This window comes from Protopterus annectens, chromosome 2.part0, assembly GCF_019279795.1.
Source record: "Protopterus annectens isolate FY-2018-M chromosome 2.part0, PAN1.0, whole genome shotgun sequence".
Taxonomy (NCBI): Eukaryota; Metazoa; Chordata; order Ceratodontiformes; family Protopteridae; genus Protopterus; species Protopterus annectens.
The window spans coordinates 1,459,156,542-1,459,174,631 of NC_056728.1; the positions used below are offsets into that span (position 1 = coordinate 1,459,156,542).

Here is an 18,090-nt window from a genome sequence, read left to right on the forward strand (position 1 = left end):
TTCCACAACGGGTCCAATAGAAGGACATGAAAAAAGGGAAGAAGTGACATAAAAGCTACAAACCCAGTTAAATGTATACAGTGGACTGATGCAGACATCATATACACCTCACTGCTGAACAGACACTCCCAATTTTTGCAACATCCAACCATGTTAAGCTATTGTTTTTCCACAGCTGGAAAGCAAAGTACAGATGGCTCCCTATTGTAATGTTAGACTTGTAAGTGTGAGCCTCAGAATTAAAAATGGTTATGAAAATGCAGGAGGACAGTGAATGTTGAGCATCACTCTTCTCTTTATTTATTTATTTTTTTAATGGGGCCTTTCCCCACGTGGGAGATAATGCCCCCACCTATCACCACAAACATACACACACACACACACACACACACACACACACACACACACACACACACACACACATATATATTATATTAAATATCCAAAGTGCCTGTGCTTGACAGGCATGTGGTCAAAAGGCACTTTTCAAATGAGCAGAATACAGCGAATGGGTAATTTTGTTCAAGTATCTGTGTTCGGCATTGTACACAGGGATCGCAGTTCAGTGATGAACAGAGAATTAGCCTGATGATAAAATAGAAATAATGCTTACATGTCATTTCAGGTTATCTCCTGTGAGCCTCTGCCTCCCACTGAAGAAATAGGTGAAGATGGTTCTTCAAATCATCGTACTGTTGCCACCTTTGCTTACCAGGATGTGTGATGCCAGTGGCACCACTCTTTGTCCTGGAAAGCTCATGCAGGCATCCATCATCCACAATGGATCATCATACAGACCCAACAGGTATTCCTCAAAGTTCCTGTGAAGGAAAAACAGGAAGATCTTCCTCTCACAGGCACACCAACCTGGAGTCCCAATTTCCACAGTGCCTGATGTGACAATAGCCTCTCAAACAGGTTAACTAGAGGAGCAAAATTGTAATCACGCATACAGATGTATGTTTGTGGACCATGCATCATGCAACATAGCACTGCACTGCACTGTGGCACTTCTGAATGTCCACAGCTCTGCACCACAGCTTTAAGGATGGATATAGCACTGTACCATACCACTAAAGGCATGCAGATGTTGTATGCAAAGAGTATGCTGGTTACATGCTTTGTAGCGACTGTGGTATGCACAATTACCACCAATGTTTGGGCAGCACAATGCACAATGGCAATGACTCAGAAACAGTGACACTAAGTAGCTTCATTACCATAGCCTCCACACTAACTGATCCTTCTTAGTGCGATAAAAGTTGCTGATGCCATATTGCACACCACAATTCTTTCTCATACAACTGTGGAAAAGAGGAATTTCGGTGAAGATTCTGTAAATCTGCATCTTCAAAGAGTTAAGGAAGGTGTCCTGCCTGCTAAAGTATTTAAATAAGAACAACAAACTCTGTGGTGAGTGTCATTCCCATTGAGACAGATGTTGTGATGGATGTGTAACCAGAAAGTGATTGAGACAGATGTTATGATGGATGTGTAACCGGAAAATGAGGAAACTTGCATGGCTAAATACTGTCTGCCTGTGGCTATGATAAGGAGGCAACCTTGTTCAGTGGAAATCTCTTTAGTGACATAATAGAGGAGAGTTAAAATTCAGGCATATATGTTGAGGTATTGGCTACAGTATGTAACTGAGGCAGGAAGGTACATGTAACACTAGCTGCAGATGATTTTACTGTGTGTATGACTGTGTTATTACATGCTGCCTAAGTATTATATATACAATAAGGCAGAAGGGACGTGCACAAAGCTAATATACTACTGCATGCAGAGGAGTGTTGTGAGGCACAAACCCAAAGGATAAATCCCCAAGTTTTATATTGCACTGATAAAATAAGCATCTGTATTTTTGTAGCTTGAGTTTTACATTCAGTGCTTTACGTGTGATAACTATATATTTTGTAGAGTAGTATATTTTAATGTAAAATACTTCCTCCACACATTTTAAGTAATGGATTGCTTTGCAGTGTGCAGGATTTTAACTGACTATGTGCAATTCTGGCATAATATTCAGCTGGCCAATCACCTTCAAAATTATAGAATGCCCCTCACAAGCAACATGGTATCTGGACAGAAAGAAGTATCATAATGATATACATTTAAACTGGGAGAAAGTCTTCCTTATCAGTGCCATCTTTTTGAAATGGCAAAAGCATTTGATACAGTTGATCATTCGCACCTTCTCAACTCCCTACTCATGGCCAGCATTAGCCCTCAAGCAATTCTATGATTTAAAGACTTCCTACCATACAGATACTTCAAAGTCCACATTGTCCCCACCCTATCATCTGCTGACCCAATTAACAAGGGAGTTCTGCAAGGATACATTTTAGCCCCCACACTGTTCTATCCATTTATCAACAAATACACAATGGACATCCACTCCCTTCTGATCATCCTGTATGCTAATGACATGATTATTTGCAAATCAGTCCCTACCCCATCTTGCATAAAATACCATCTGGAGCACAAACTTTCCATCTTTAGTCACTGGCTTGATAATCACCCCTTTAACTGAGCCATAACCCATAACCAAGAGAATACATAGAAAAAGTCCAGTGTTACAGACATTTTGGAGTATGTCAAGATTCCAAGCTCCTCATCTGGGCCAGGAAGATTTCCTAGTTTCTTTCACCCAGACCAGAGCAGCCATTGACAAAGAGCTCCTAATTCCATTGCTGGAATGCAGCCTACCTACCACTGTCTCTGCCTCACAAAAGGAACTTAGCTCATTGTAGTCTATGTCAGACAACACATGTAGATTTATAAAACTCTTGTCAAAAACAGAACATCACTATATGTCTCTAGCAAAAACAAATTGGGATGCCCCTACCCCAAAGGACTACCTTCCTCCTCCTAGGAACGCTGCTCTTCAAACTTATCATAAAAGAAAGCTTTCCTTTTTGTCCAAAGACTACCAGAAACCCTTCCACCATATAAGTTAAGATCCTTCTCTGTTTTCATCCCCCTATACACACACACCTGCTAACTCTTTTGACAAATCTAAAAGACACCTAACACACATTCTCTGTACATGCTCTCGAAATCTGGAAGGCCATACCAGGACAAATAAAATCCATATCATCATTCAGGAAATTCAAGTTTGAAGTGAAAAATCTACCTTTTTATGCAGGCCCAGTGTAAATGCTTCTCAAATGGCTTCATCATTTAGACAATGCAACCCACTTTATAAAACCTCCCTCTAGTCATAGGCAGTCTTCATAATACTATACTAAATGCCTTCCACTTTACTATTCTTGTCTCCAAAGTCTCCTTGTACTTTTTGCACCTACATACTCTACACTTCCTCTCACAATTTCACTCTTATATTCCCACTTCCATTTTATTGTTTCTCATAACCCCAATAGGCAGCTATAATATCATTCTCAACAGTATCAAAAGATTTCACATTAACAACAAACCACCTAGTAGCTACTGCATATAGACTTTCCAAAGAACATTTTTTCAGTGTATTGATTGCTTGCATTTTGTACAATGGATATGCACGTGGTATACATTTATAGTCACATTACTCTTTATATTTGAAAACTAATGTCTCACCTTTAATCTCAAGTTATACCAGGTATCTAAATCAATTCATTTTACGATAATCTGTGTTCTTCTACCTAAGCCATTTACTTTTAACATTTTATTTTCATTACATTAAATGTTGTTGCTGTTTGTCTTTCGGCTTTTCCCAGTTAGGGGTCGACACAGCGGAACTCCAGTCCACTAATGATTGGCAGTAGATTTTTCATGAATGCTGAGGTGCCGGCTCGACGTTCAACCTTCAACGAAGGCACGCCCATTTACGCATGTCTTTCGAATGCCCACCCAACCACGGGGATGACATGCAGACTCCACACAGAAGGCACTCCCTGCACTGCAGCCGAGAATCGAACGGGAGAACCTCTTGCTGTGAGGCAACAACGCTACTGCTGCACCACCGCGGATCGACTCATTACATTAAATTTAATGATTCATTATATTTGTTGTCCATTGTTAATACCTGACATTCGACTCTAAGATTGAATTGGTTTGCTTAATCTGTAGTTTTGAATAGTTTTGGTTGTAGCCCCAGGCTTAGCTCTGAAAATGGTCCAGCTGGATCAGTGTTCTCCCCCAGTCAACAAAATAATAAATAAATAAACTTTAGGGGTAGCCATTCTATCAAACTATGGTGTGCTCCTGCAGTCAGCTTTGTACATAAGTGCTAACACTGCGCAACACCTCAACTAACTTGAGTTCTGACAGATGAATGAGTCCAGATGATAAGACTGACATATCAGTAGCACAGTACTTCACAAATATGTATATTGTTTTCCAGGTAGCACAACTTCAAAATATCCACAAACGTAATCATTCTGGTGACAACTCCAAGAATTAAGACATGGGTCTATATTATAACATCAAAGTCTTACAACTTCGAATGTTATAATATCGAACCCAGTAGAGCAAATGCTGGAAATAGCTAAACTGCAGAACACTGAATTCTTTCCTAGGGAAAGTATTTGGTGGGCCATTTCTGCAGCTTCACTATTTCCTCGACTGTGAAGTGAAGGTTATGGACCGGGTTAAGGTAAGTGTGCGAACAAAGGTGAGTGTGCGATTGGGCGCGGGTTAGGTGAGTTAGGGTTAGGGCACAGGTCAGGTAAGTATGCGATTGTGTTGACGTGAGGGTTAGGGTGGGGTAGGTGAGTTAGGGTTAGGGAGATGGTAAGGTGAGTGTGGATAGTGACGGACCTTAGGGTTAGGGTTGGGTTAAGGTAAGTGGATAGCTAGTGCTGTATGTATGGTTTAGTGTAGGGTTTTGTGAAGTGTGTGTGTGTGTGTGTGTGTGTGTGTGTGTGTGTGTGTGTGTGTGTGTGTGTGTGTGTGTGTGTGCGTGTGTGTGCGTGTGTGTGTGTGGATTATTTATTGTGGTGTGCTTGTGTTGTGTGTATGTTTGTCAGAACAGCAAATTTTTTCCCTGGGAAAAAATTAGCTAGTCTGACTGTTCGGTTTTTTGGTGTTTCACTCTACTGGATTCGATATTATAACATTCGAAGTTGTAAGACATCGATGTTATAATATAGACCCTTAAGACACATACTTGCAAGCAGCAATGTCCTCCCATCATTATTTTGAAAGTGGGTTTAGGTGATGATATGCATATTGTACCATAACAATAAAATTATAGGAACAATCTGACCTAGAATCATAATTACCGTATATATATCTATATTTCTTCAAGTTTAGGGTAGGTGTGAGCGTTCATTATGTTGAATCCTACATTATGGCCAGCATTAGAAGTTGCACCTCTGTTCAGGTGAACTTGAATAGGAGCTTCCTATTTGTCAAAAATGTTGTAGGGAAAATAATTACAGCAAACAACAACTTTGCACATTTGAAATCTTTGCAGCTATGGAAAGTTTCATTTTGGTACTCATTTTGCAATTTGGACAAAATGCAATAAATCATGCCCTCTCCTTATTGCTGAAATGTAAACTGATACACAGAGAACATTAATGAGCTATAAATAATTAATAGCTTAGATGCATTTCCTAACAATTATTTAACATGTTCTAATGATTTATCTTTATTAGATGTCTGAAAAGTACAAGAAACAAGGTAAAATCTGCTTCAGGAGTAATATATGCCATTAAATGGAACAGATAATAATGCCAAATGTTTGAAATTCAAATATGTTCACCTTTTTCCTTATTGCTTAGAGTAAGCATGCATTTTCACTGAAAGTCCATAGTTTTGCTATAATCTGAAATTACTGTATCTCCATTTTCATAATAACTTTAACTCAATGCTTCTGTGAAGTTAAACTGTCTTCTGAATGTGGCTTGTATTATTCAAACACTTTTCCAACAACTGCTTAACCTGTTCAGACTCCTGGGCCAGCCAGATCCTACCCCAGAGAGCAGGAGGCTTAATGTAGAGAATCACATCTGACTGGGCTACCAAATGTCTACTACCATAACGCATTATATTAATATCAAATAAAGCAGACCTACAGGCACACATGCATGCACTCAGAGATGCATACGCAGACGAGTCCCCTTCAGATGGTCGAACTTTTAAAAGCTCGACTTTCATATGGCCGAGACCATATAATCGAACTTTTTAAAGTTCGAACGGTCTGAATGGGGATCTCCATAGAGCGCAAAATAGGAAGATTTCCCTTTACTGCAATATAGTGCAATCTCGAAGTTGGTATATTTAAATAGCAGGGGATGTGGGGAGGTGCAGCCCCCATGTGGGGAGTGCAGGGCTCCCCTGCTAGCACTGTTTAGTTTTTTTTTGTTTTGTTTATTTTTATTTTCACATTTTCGAACATTCAAATGTTCGATCATACGTTCTCGGCCATATTAAAGTCGAACATTTGGATGTTCGATTATGTTAAGTCCACACACACAGACACACACACACACACACACACACACACACACACACACACACACACACACACACACACACACACACACATACACACACACACACAGGCAAACACATATATACCCATATACCTATGCACATACTAATCATCCTTTACATAATCACAGCTTGTTTGACAAAAGCTTGAGGGCAACTTCAGCTAGCGTTATCAGTCCTAGTGATAAATGAAGTATCACTCAGCCCAAATATGTACTGCAGAATGTGCATTCCTCTTGACCTAATCTATAAATTTGTCTTTTCAGAAAGAAGTACCTATCCAAGACAAAGGTTCGCCGGAGGTGCTCAACATGTTGCAATCTGCGATGGGCATGTCACACATTCTTTATCTTTTTGCTGTTAATTTCCCAGGTGGTTCTCAGTCTTGCTGTTGTCAAACTGTACTGGGACTTAGAAGACATCAAAAGAGATCAACTTACAAAAGAAATTTCAGGTAAGGAAATACATAACTGAAAATATCATGTCGAGTGCAGCTAGAAATGTTATTTATTTTCTTTGGCAAAATTAAGGTAGTTGAAAAGTAAACCTGCTGTAAATCATAAAGGTAAGTAAAGTTATGTTGAGTCGTTCATTTGCAAGTTGTAAATGATTTTCATGATCTCAGTAAGGAAAACTTATTCTATATGGAATGCTCCAAGTTACAACAATGATTAATTATAATTTGAAGCATAGATCATAGCTTAATGGAATAGTCTTATATTGTAAATCCTTATCATATTTAAAAATCAAAGTCTAAACCATAATGGATGAGGACCACAGTTGTTGTTGTTGTTTGTCTTTCGGCTTTTTCCCGGTAAGGGGTCACCAGAGCGGAACTCCGGTCCACTAATGATTGGCAGTAGATTTTTACGAAATGCCGAGGTGCCAGCTTGACGCCCAACCTTCAACAAAGGCACGCCCATTTATGCATGCATGTCTTTCGAACGGTACCCAACCATGGGGAGGACATGCAGACTCCACACAGAAGGCACTCCCAAGCCAAGCCGAGAATCGAATGGGAGAACCTCTTGCTGTGAGGTAACAACGCTACCGCCGTACCACCGCGGCATGGATGAGGACCACAGTAAAATGTTTAAATCACAAATGACGTTTGTGAGAGACTGTTCCAGTGATTAAATGTGTTGCTGCTTGAGATTCCATGGAGGTCCCCTGAGATTGCATGTGCCCAAATAAATCTCATAGACTCTTCCTCAGAGCATTTCAGAGATTTTGAGCAATTACAAGTCAGAACAACTGCTAATGCATAAAAGCAGCCCCTACCATCCTTGTTATGGGTCTATGTTTAACTATCAAAAACACAAACCCTCGAACAGCTAAATATCAAACTGAAAACATCATTAGTGAACATTACCAAACAGCAGGAACAGAGTAAAAAACTTTATCAAATGGCCATAGTTGGCCAACAACCAGAAAGTAATGCAATGCATAAGGTAAGAGAAGGAAACCTTTTAAATTTGCCCTATTCCCCAATGTAGTGCGATCTCAGAGTTAGTAAACATAGTTGGGGCATGTGGAGTGTATCCCCCCCCCCACATTTAGAGGTTGTGGAGAGCAAAGCCCCCCACCTTGTTTGGTTGAATTTACAATGTTGTCTAACTATGGCCATTCAATGAAGTTTTTTTCGCTGTTCCCGCTTTTCTGTAATGTTCAATAATTATGGTTTCAGTTCAATGTTTAGCTGTTCAAGGGTTTATGTTTTTGAGAGCCGAATATAGAACCCCTTGTTATGGTACATTATAGTTCATAGGTTCATAAGTAAGTACTAGGTAATCAGTCTGTAGACCACTATGTGCCTAGCCAATAACACTTATTCAGAAGCTCTGTCCAGCATCAGGGAGGTAATACAAGATAGGCCTGAAGAGAATGTGAGACTCCTTATTCAATTATCTAGGTTTACCTTGAAGGTCTCAAGGAGGCTTCTCTGCTTGTACTGAAAGTTTGATCCAGAGAGAGAGATTAATTTGGATATGAATCTATTGTGTCAAATTTACTTATCTGATGATTAAGATTTATTTCCTTTAACCTAGTACTTGAGCAATCAAAGGAATAGGAGATCAAAGAGAGTCAGACATTTCATGCCTTGAAAGGCTAAATACAGATCTCCATGTAGGAGTATATGACAGTAAGCACAGAGAGGACTGTCGGTCTGTCCTGATAAGTAGGATATTTGAGGTCTAATTTCAAGTAGCTGCTCCAAAACATAGGAATTAGTTGAATAAAGTATCTGTGTATCTGACTATTTCTATTATGCCCAATCACAAATAAAGTACCTTTGTCTTTGACTACAGGAGGTGGTATCTCAATGCATAAGCTGATGCTTTTGAGAAATCCCAAAACAAAGAGGCATTTACAAAGGAGTTTTAAATAAAAATGTCACTGACTTATGGCTTGGTTTAACTGTGTATTGATTCTTTCAATTATTAGACAATATTTCGCCATCTCCAACCCAGTTCAATCTGAGTTTGTTTACTTAGGAAATATTTCCTGTATTGGTAGTATAGTGTAACATGTAAATGAAATATGCTGCAGAATTTGATTTGATGCTTACATTATATTTATTTGCAAAGTATATCGATCCATACACGTTTTTTAATTAATTAATTGCTTTCAGATGATATATGAATGCAGCCACTTATGTATAATAAGCTTTAGCTAACTAACACAGCAGCACAGACTATACATTAAAACAAAACTAAAAACTCACCCACAGTCATGTAGAACTTATTGATGCTTTACAACTGATAGGTTCATAGGTTGATACTAGGCTATCAGCCCTAGGGCCTATACAAGCCTAGCCATAACAATTCCCTGGCTATTTCTTCCCACACTATTTACTTCCCTGCTGTGCTGATCTGTAGAAACAACACTTTTCTATACTCATGATAATTGATATAACTGATTGGTTTGTCAGCTTGACTGTCACAGATCTTCTCCAACATGGATCAAGGCTGATCAGTCAAAAATAAATCTCCTGAATGGAAAAAAGTAGCCAAAAGTTTAATCAAGCTTCTTTAAAGGGCTGCTTTTCTATTTCAAGCTGATGCCCCAACATACCCCTGCAGTATATACTGAATGAAAAATAATGACATAAGTGCAAGGTGAAACCTTGTAAAAACAATAGGATATGAATAAAACTTCCCATGAAAAAAAAAAGCTTGAAATGATGTTTAATGGTACCAACTTCTTACAATCAGCAACAATCTATAACAACAGAAAGAAATGTGTTTAATCTGTCTTGAGAGTTATAATTCTGCCTGTCTTTCTACTAGCCATTGAGTTAAGTAAATCTGTTTCTATAGCAGATAATTGTTATTTTATTATGGTGGATGTATGCACAGGCAGCAAGGAAATCCTGAGTAAGTTCCTTGAAGAAAGAAATATCACCTTGCTATTAAACATAGCATCCACGTTTTACAAAACTGCACAGTTACAGGTATCTCCCAGCACAAAGTATCATGTGAATTCTGTGCAGATTACGATTTCAGTTTCACCCTGAATTAAAAGCGTGTGGTATTTCTATCATCCCATAATGTAGTTATCAAGAGTTAAGAACATCAGACACAAACAAATTAACATGTCATCCTTTTGGGATCATTCAATTTTCTCAGACGAGCCTTCACAATTACAGAAGGTAAGGTATAAAATACAAATAAATGACCCATGATTATGGTGCCAGGAATTCATCAGGAGTTTAGCAAGAAAAGAGATGTGTGGTGTCTTGAAGATGCTTTCATCTTCCTTTTCCTACAAGCAGGGGTAGGACCACAGTGTTTTGTTAGCATGCCCCCGTGGAGAACAAAGGGCCACTCATATATGGCATTTAAGAATACAGCACAGGCTGTAGAAATATTTGGATGATATGATTGTTCAGAAACAAATGACAGACAATAAGTTGGATCCTGATCAGCTCAGGATAAACGCAAGAGGCAGCAACAAAACAAAAGCAAAACACAAGCCATATTGATTTCTTGCTAAAAACAGATGTGAATTGAAAAAAATATAATAAGCATATACTTAGGTATTTTGAATGTAAGAAGACTTATTTCTTTACTGCAGTAAGAGATAGGATGTAAATATAAAGGCATGCAGCACCAATGAATGTTTGTTCACAGCCAAAAGTAGTTATCTTTAGGAAATAACCTCCACAATATCTTTGCTTTACTCTCCTGCCTGCATCACAGTTGATTTATTGCAATTTCTGTGTAGTTAGAACAACACATCAAGCTCATAACAGTACAAGCTAAACCACACCTGAGATAGTCTTAATGGAAAAGCTCCATTCTTATTCAATTAATGATTCCAGTATTTTTAAAGATGCAGTTTTGTGCAGAGTTAGTAACAAATTGTGAAGTGTCTTTTTTAAATATCAGAACTAGTGCAAAATAGGGGTGGTGCAGAAAACCCACAAACCATGCTCTGGACCTTAGCTCAGAGATGGTTAAATGGTTTATGTATGTGTGGCTTTAGAAAAAATGCGATGAGTATCATCTTTTCCAAGCATCTTCTGTTTCTCTTTATTAAAAAGGAGAGCTGAATGTGAGTGAACAGATAGCCAGTAGAGACAGAAAAAGTGTGCTGAATAAAAACATCAAAAAGAACATCAGTGGGAAAGGTCCCATTTTGAAAGATCTATAGGAAATTAAATGTTTATTATGGACAGGGAGACACTAGTTTGAAATGTTCTAAAAATAATAAAGATTTATTACAAAACACTATACACTGTAGGTTGAACTTTGAACACAGGTTCTTTTGAAAATCAAATAAAGTGTAGCCATCAGATCAATTAAGCAATTTATACTTTCATTCCTTCAATTAAAAATAAATCATTCTGCCTTTGTGTTAATTTCTCTTCTCCCTGTTGATGTCAGTTTTTTGTTTATTTTGTTTTAAGTGTAAATGAGGAAATTATAAACTATTGCATTTTGAAAAGTTTAATTAATTAAGTGCTCAGATAATTTAATATTATCACTGTGCCTTTTCTTTCTGAAGTGGTAAAGATTACAATTTTTATGTAACAGAAGGACGCAGTTAACTAGTACCTTCTTATGACCTTCATAGGAGGATGGCCTTGAATGCCTTTCTGGAATAGAGGGGAATCCCAGAGCAGCTTGCAAGCATAGAAGAGCCTACATACAGTGGCAAAGGCTAGCCAGGAAGGAAATGCTGCCTGCACCAACAGGTAGTGCTACTGCAGGATCAGTTTCTAGATGCTTCTCCACTGGTGGCTCTAGCGCTAACTAATGAGACTCAGAGTGTTACTGATCGGAAAAAATGATCCAAGCAACCACTATTGACAAATAAGGCAAAGACAATGTGAAAACTTGCCTCATAGCCTTCAGGAAGGATGCTGATAGAAAAAGATGCCCAGTAATTGAATGACTAAGTCTGTCTGTCCCATTACATGTTGCTGAATGCCAGAAGACTTGATACAGAACTAGAAACAAAAATATACCCTGAAAGCTGGAGTAAATTTACACCACGTCTGTGACTAACAACAGGGTCAATAAAAAGGTAGCATAACCTGAAGTTATCCTTAAAAAGCCTGCAATGTCTTGACATATTTACACCACGTCTGTGACTAACAACAGGGTCAATAAAAAGGTAGCATAACCTGAAGTTATCCCTAAAAAGCCTACAATGTCTTGTCATTTGGATTTTTGTTATTTTGCCGGAAAGTGGCTCAAGATGGCATCTAGGACATTTGACTGTACAACCATAATTTTAATTATGGAAACTGCCTACCAGCCGCCAAGAAAGAGTGGGACAGTTCTCTGCAAAAAATATGAATGAAAAAGTGTCCCTGATCAGAAAGTTCACTGCACAAGGGCAACAAGCTCCACCTGAACCAGAAATCACAGACTAACTTACAAAGTCAAAATAGCAAAGGCTCAATAAAACTGTATTTTACTTTTTCAGAAAAGTGGAAACAATTGTGAAAACCAATGGTGAGGCATCCAAATCAGAGCATCTCATCAACATCTAGCATAAAGCCATGATGTTTGCAGTAACTATTGGCAGAATATTTCCTGGTCACCCTATGATCTTAAATTTCATATTACGAAATGTCTTATGTGATTTGAAAAGGGACATTTAAACACTGATAACTTGTGAAATGAAAGAATCAGTACACATGCAAAGCAGAATGTACTGTGACCAAAATAATGAACACTGAATAAAAGGGGAATATTATAGCAATAACCCACGCCTGGGTGTGGGTAATGCTAAATTTACCCACGGTTGGCGTGGTTTGGTCCCGAGGCGCCCGAGGGACCAAACAAAACCAACCGTTATAAATTTACCATTACCCACACCCAGAAGTGGGTTATTGCTATTATACCATGACATTATTTAAGAAAAGAAACTATTACTTTTCTTAAATAATGGCATAGTATAATGCCTGTTTACTGCCCTTCCGCAGATGTCTGGCATCCTGCGGCAGTTCTGATGTACTGCGCGCTCGCAGTACATCAGAGTTGTAAAGCAGAAAGCAAGATCTCCGTTGCTTTTTTCACTATGTTAAATGAGTTTAACATGAGACAGTTTAAAATAAGCAACGGACATCTCCGCTGCTTATTTTAAACTGTCTCGCCATGTTAAACTCATTTAACATAGCAAAACACTCAAAAAGCAACGGAGATCTTGCTTTCTCCGTTGCTTTTGTGAAAACCTATGTTAAATGGGTTTAACATAGCGAGACAGCTTTAAAATAAGCAACGGAGATCTTTGCTAACTATTGGCAGAATATTTCCATGTTAAACCCATTTAACATTTCATATTACAATGTCTTATGTGATTTGGAAAAGTCCGGGCGGACCTTTTCCATTAGTATAACTCGATGCAAAGCAGCACGCCAAATCATGCACGCTTTGGGGATCATGGAATATTATAGCAATAACCACACCTGGGTGTGGGTAATGCTGGATTTACCCACGGTTGGTGTGATTTGGTCCTGAGGGCGAAGCCCGAGGGACCAAACAAAGCCAACCATGGGTAAATACAGCATTACCAACACCCAGAAGTGGGTTATTGCTATTATACAATGACATTATTTAAGAAAAGAAATAATTACTTTTCTTAAATAATGGCATTGTATAATGCCTCCTTACTGCCCTTCCACAGCTGTCTGGTATTCTGCGGCAGTTCTGATGTACTGCGCATGCCTACGCAGTACATCAGAGTTGTGGGCAAAAGCACTGTTTCACTATGTTAAATGGATTTAACATAGCGAGACAGCTTTAAAATAAGCAATGGAGATCTCCGTTGCTTATTGTAAAGCTGTCTCTCTATGTTAAACCCATTTAACATAGCGAAACAGTAAAAAGCAATGGAGATCTTGCGATCTCCGTTGCTTTTTTTTTTTTTTTTAAACTGTCTCGCTATGTTAAATGGGTTTAACATAGCGAGACAGCTTTAAAATAAGCAACGGATATCTCTGTTGCTTATTTTAAAGCTGTCTCGCTATATTAAACCCATTTAATATAGCGAGACAGCTTTAAAAAAAAAAAGCAACGGAGATTGCAAGATCTCCATTGCTTTTTACACACTGTGTCGCTATGTTAAAGGAGTTTAACATAGCGAGACAGCTTTAAAAAAAGCAACGGAGATCTCCATTGCTTTTTTTAAACCTGTGTCGCTATGTTAAACTCTTTTAACATAGCGAGACAGTGTTTTATACTAATGGAAAAAGTCCGGGCGACCGGACCTTTTTCCGTTAGTATATTGAGGGATTTACAACGGGCACGCTGGTTGGGCTGGCCAATCAGCGTGCACGTTTTAGGGGAGGAATTGTATAATAAAGTATATGTAATTGGTAAACATGCTCAAGTGTTCGAAGTTGGGCAAATATGGCAGCTCTGGTTATGCAGGGACTGGTTACTAAAAACAGCTTAACCACAGGCAGAAGACATGATTAATATAGATCCACAAGCACAAGAGAAACTACTTTATAGTCAAAAATGGAAGGTATATAGAGGATTGTGTAGTGGCCTACTCTGTAGGGGTGGTGACCTGGCTATTGTATAATGTAATATTGTGGAAATATTTTCCTTTTTTAAAGTAGTATAGCCCAAAAGGGTAACTGAAAAAAGATTGGTTCACAGAAGATAATGAATTTAAGAAAGATGAAATGCTTCCTTTTACTAACTAAAGGGGAACCTCTTTAATGAAATCAGCAAAATATCATTGCAGGCAAGCACAAATTAATTCTGAAAGAATAGGAACTTGCTAATCATAGTAACCCACCTTAGCAAATGTGAAGGCTAGCAAGCCTAATTCCTAAACCACACAATGGGAAGCTGACACACAATTATGCAGTGGTGTATAAAGAGACTGTAAAAAGATACTGTGGTATCTTTATTTTATAGAAAGTGCTAATCTGGTTTGCATGGTAGGAAAGGAAATAGGTGCAGTGGTATAAATTACTAGTTGTACAAAAATGCAAAAGGACATTGTTTCAAGGTTAACAGAGCTGCATATTTCTGTGTCACTTAGGAGATCAAGAAAAAAACAAAAACAAAAAAACAAAAAGAGAGTCTGGGACAGGTTTTTGACTGGTATTAAGATAATAGTGGAAAGGTGATATAACTATGGCCAGAATGTCCATGTGCTTCAACCCAAAAGACATTCTAAAGTCTCACTTTCAATGTTAATTATCAAAGAGGTTTCTTTTGTTGAAGCTGCTATTAACTTAGTAGGTACCTTGCTCATATCAGCTTAAGCACATCAGTACATTTCTGGTGATATTGACTATACCACTAGGTATCCCAGGTTATCCATTTGTGCAATGTAAGTCGAAAATCAACCTCAAAGGTGATATTTCTGATTAGTTGGGTGGGTATATAAAATAGATCCTTCTAGATTGTGGTTTGCATTTATGTTGGAATTACATGAAGATTCTGTGCCAGATGCTACAACATAGACTGAAAACCTAACTTAAAGGTTAAATAAATCTTTAAAAGTTATGCAAAGAATGCAAAAATGACATGCTTTACTGTTGTACTGTCTTACTATGGAGGTACAACAGCCATCCAAATTTTTTTTCATTTGACCTTTTTTATTTCTCCAAATCCTTTGGGTTTCTAATACTATGACAGGAATGGACCCCATTCCTAATTCAAAGTACGATTAAAGTTCATGAAATTAGTAAAGATTTCAATCTTTCATGTCAGCCAAAAGTGTTCTCTGCAGCACCCACAATGTGCCCAGTGCCTAATGACTCCTTCTGCAATTTGTATGGGATTACATTGATTGGTAACATATCTAAATACAATTGCAGAGTCTTTTTTATAAGACCCAATGTTCCTACTACTTTTGGAACTATCTGGGTATCTTTCTTCCACATTGCTCTCATTTCTGCCTGCAGATCCTAATATTTTATGACTTTGTGTTTCTCTGTACGCAAGACACTATAGTCACTGGGTGTAGTGATTTCAATGATTAATGCTACTTTTGTCTTTTTTTCTTGGACCACTATATCTTGTTTTCTACCTTCTATCTTTTGAACTGTTGGTATTGGGTGATCCCATGTGATATAAACATCATTTTCTATGATGCTTTGTGGCTCATGTTTCCCGTGTTTTTCAGTCACTTCAATACCATGTTTGCACAATCCCCAGTGCAATAGTCTTGCCACATTATTATGCCTTTCAGTATACAGTCCTTCTGCCATTAGTATGTCACAGCCAGCAACAAGGTGTGCGACTGTTTCCAATTTGGTTTTATAAAACCTACCTTTGTCTGTTTCTCCCACATGTTCAATGAACTTTGTAAACCAATATGTATGTAGCCCACTATCTTGGGCTGCCAGTATTAACCTTTCATCTCTTGGTTTAAATTCACCTCTCCTTAACCATTCCTGCATTCTTCCTGATTGACATGAGGTTCTTCCAGAGGTTATGCTTTCTTGCCTTCTCATCTGGTCCTTCACCTTATATTCTTTCTTTTTTTTTTTTTTTTTTTTTTTGGCACATTCAGTTGCTGCCTGATTTTTATCTACTTCTGGTTTTATTTCCTGCTTGACGCCAATATGCTTCTGCTAAATTAAGCAGAGAAGTCACCTTAGATTTAGTCTCCTCATGTTTCTAAATTTTCACTTCATTTGGGTCTTGTGAGGACAGCAGATATGTGTGGAGTCCCACAGTTGCAGATCTATACATGTAATCAGTTTCAAGGAGGACAATCCCTCCTTCAGAACAGGGAATATATAATCTTGGTATACACTGATTTTTATAAATCATTTGGTGAGCATGACGCATCCTTCTTGTTTTCCTATCTAATCTATCCAACATGTTTTGGGACCAGTCAATCACTCCAAAACTGTAAGTTAGGACAGGAAGATCAAATTGGTTTATAGCTTGGATTTTGTTCCTAGATGTCAACACTGTTTTCAGAATTAATTTAAGTCTTCTAAAGTATTCCTTACTATGTTTTATTTGCATTTGTTTATGTTTTATTGTTGATCCTGCATCAGCTCCCAAATATTTATACAATCCCTCTTGCTCAAGTTCTTTTATATCACATTCTTATCCCAAACTGATGTTTTCCCAGTGCTGCAGTCTCCCTGCTTTAAAGGTTGCTTTTGCACACTTATCAAGACCAAATGACATTCTTATTTGTGTCTTTCGGCTTTTCCCGGTTAGTGGTCGCCACAGCGGAACTCCGGTCCGCTAATGATTGGCAGTAGAGTTTTACGTGCTGGCTTGCCAGGCCTTATGTACAACCTTCAACGAAGGAACGCCCATTCATGCATGACGCCACACAGAAGACGCTCTAACCGAGAATCAAATGGGCAACTTCTAACTGAGAGGCGATAACGCTACCGCAGCACCACCACCGCAGTGACATTCTTATATCATCTGAAAAAGTTTGACAGCCTGCAGCTGCGCTTTTGGTTCCTCATCTGATGAACTATACAATTTTAAATCATCAACAAAGCGAAGATGAGAAGCCTTTACATTTTGTTGTTTTCTAGGAGCCAAATCGTGTTAAGTAAACAGCTTAATGGGTTAAAGGCTTGACAGAATAGCAACGGTGACAGAGTCACCCTGGAATATCCCCCTTTGAATTTTTATCCCTGGGATAACAATCTGTCCTTTATCATGACTTAATTGCATAGTGGTCTTCCACTGTTTCATGGTCACTGTAATGTAGTTGATCAGTGTAGGGTATATCTTATACATTTTTAAGCACTCTTTTATCCATGAATGTGGGATACTATCAACTGCTTTTTTATAGTCAATCCATGCCATACTTAAATTTTCCCCTTTTTACAGTTATCCAGTATGACTTTATTTAACAACAAATGATATTTTGTTCCATATGGCATTTTTTTATTGCCCTTTTTTTCTACTGCCATATTCGAGTTGTCTTCTAAAAGACTATGAACTCTGTCAGCATCAATTTTCGTGTATAGTTTATACATCGTTGGAAGGCAAGTTATTGGTCTATAATTTTTAGGATAGCTTGCAGGTTCACTCTTAAGTAGGAGCATTGTTTTGCCTGTTGTTAGCCAGGTTAGTGTCTGTTCGAGGTGTGCATATAAATAGTTCTTACTCATGGCTAAATCTTCATGCAAAGATGTTAATACTTTTAACCAAAAGTTAAGTACTGCATCTGGGCCTGGGGTTTTCC

General features: G+C 38.2%; 1 protein-coding gene across 2 annotated transcripts in view; it reads left to right on the forward strand.

Annotated features, from left to right (window-relative positions):
* LOC122793532 overlaps positions 1–18,090 on the forward strand; it is a 781,784-nt gene that overhangs the window by 159,481 nt on the left and 604,213 nt on the right. For both annotated transcript variants that reach the window (XM_044061662.1, XM_044061663.1), the window contains exon 2: positions 6,708–6,895. In XM_044061662.1, the coding sequence (XP_043917597.1) occupies positions 6,708–6,895 (188 nt within the window). The remainder of the gene's footprint in view (positions 1–6,707; positions 6,896–18,090) is intronic.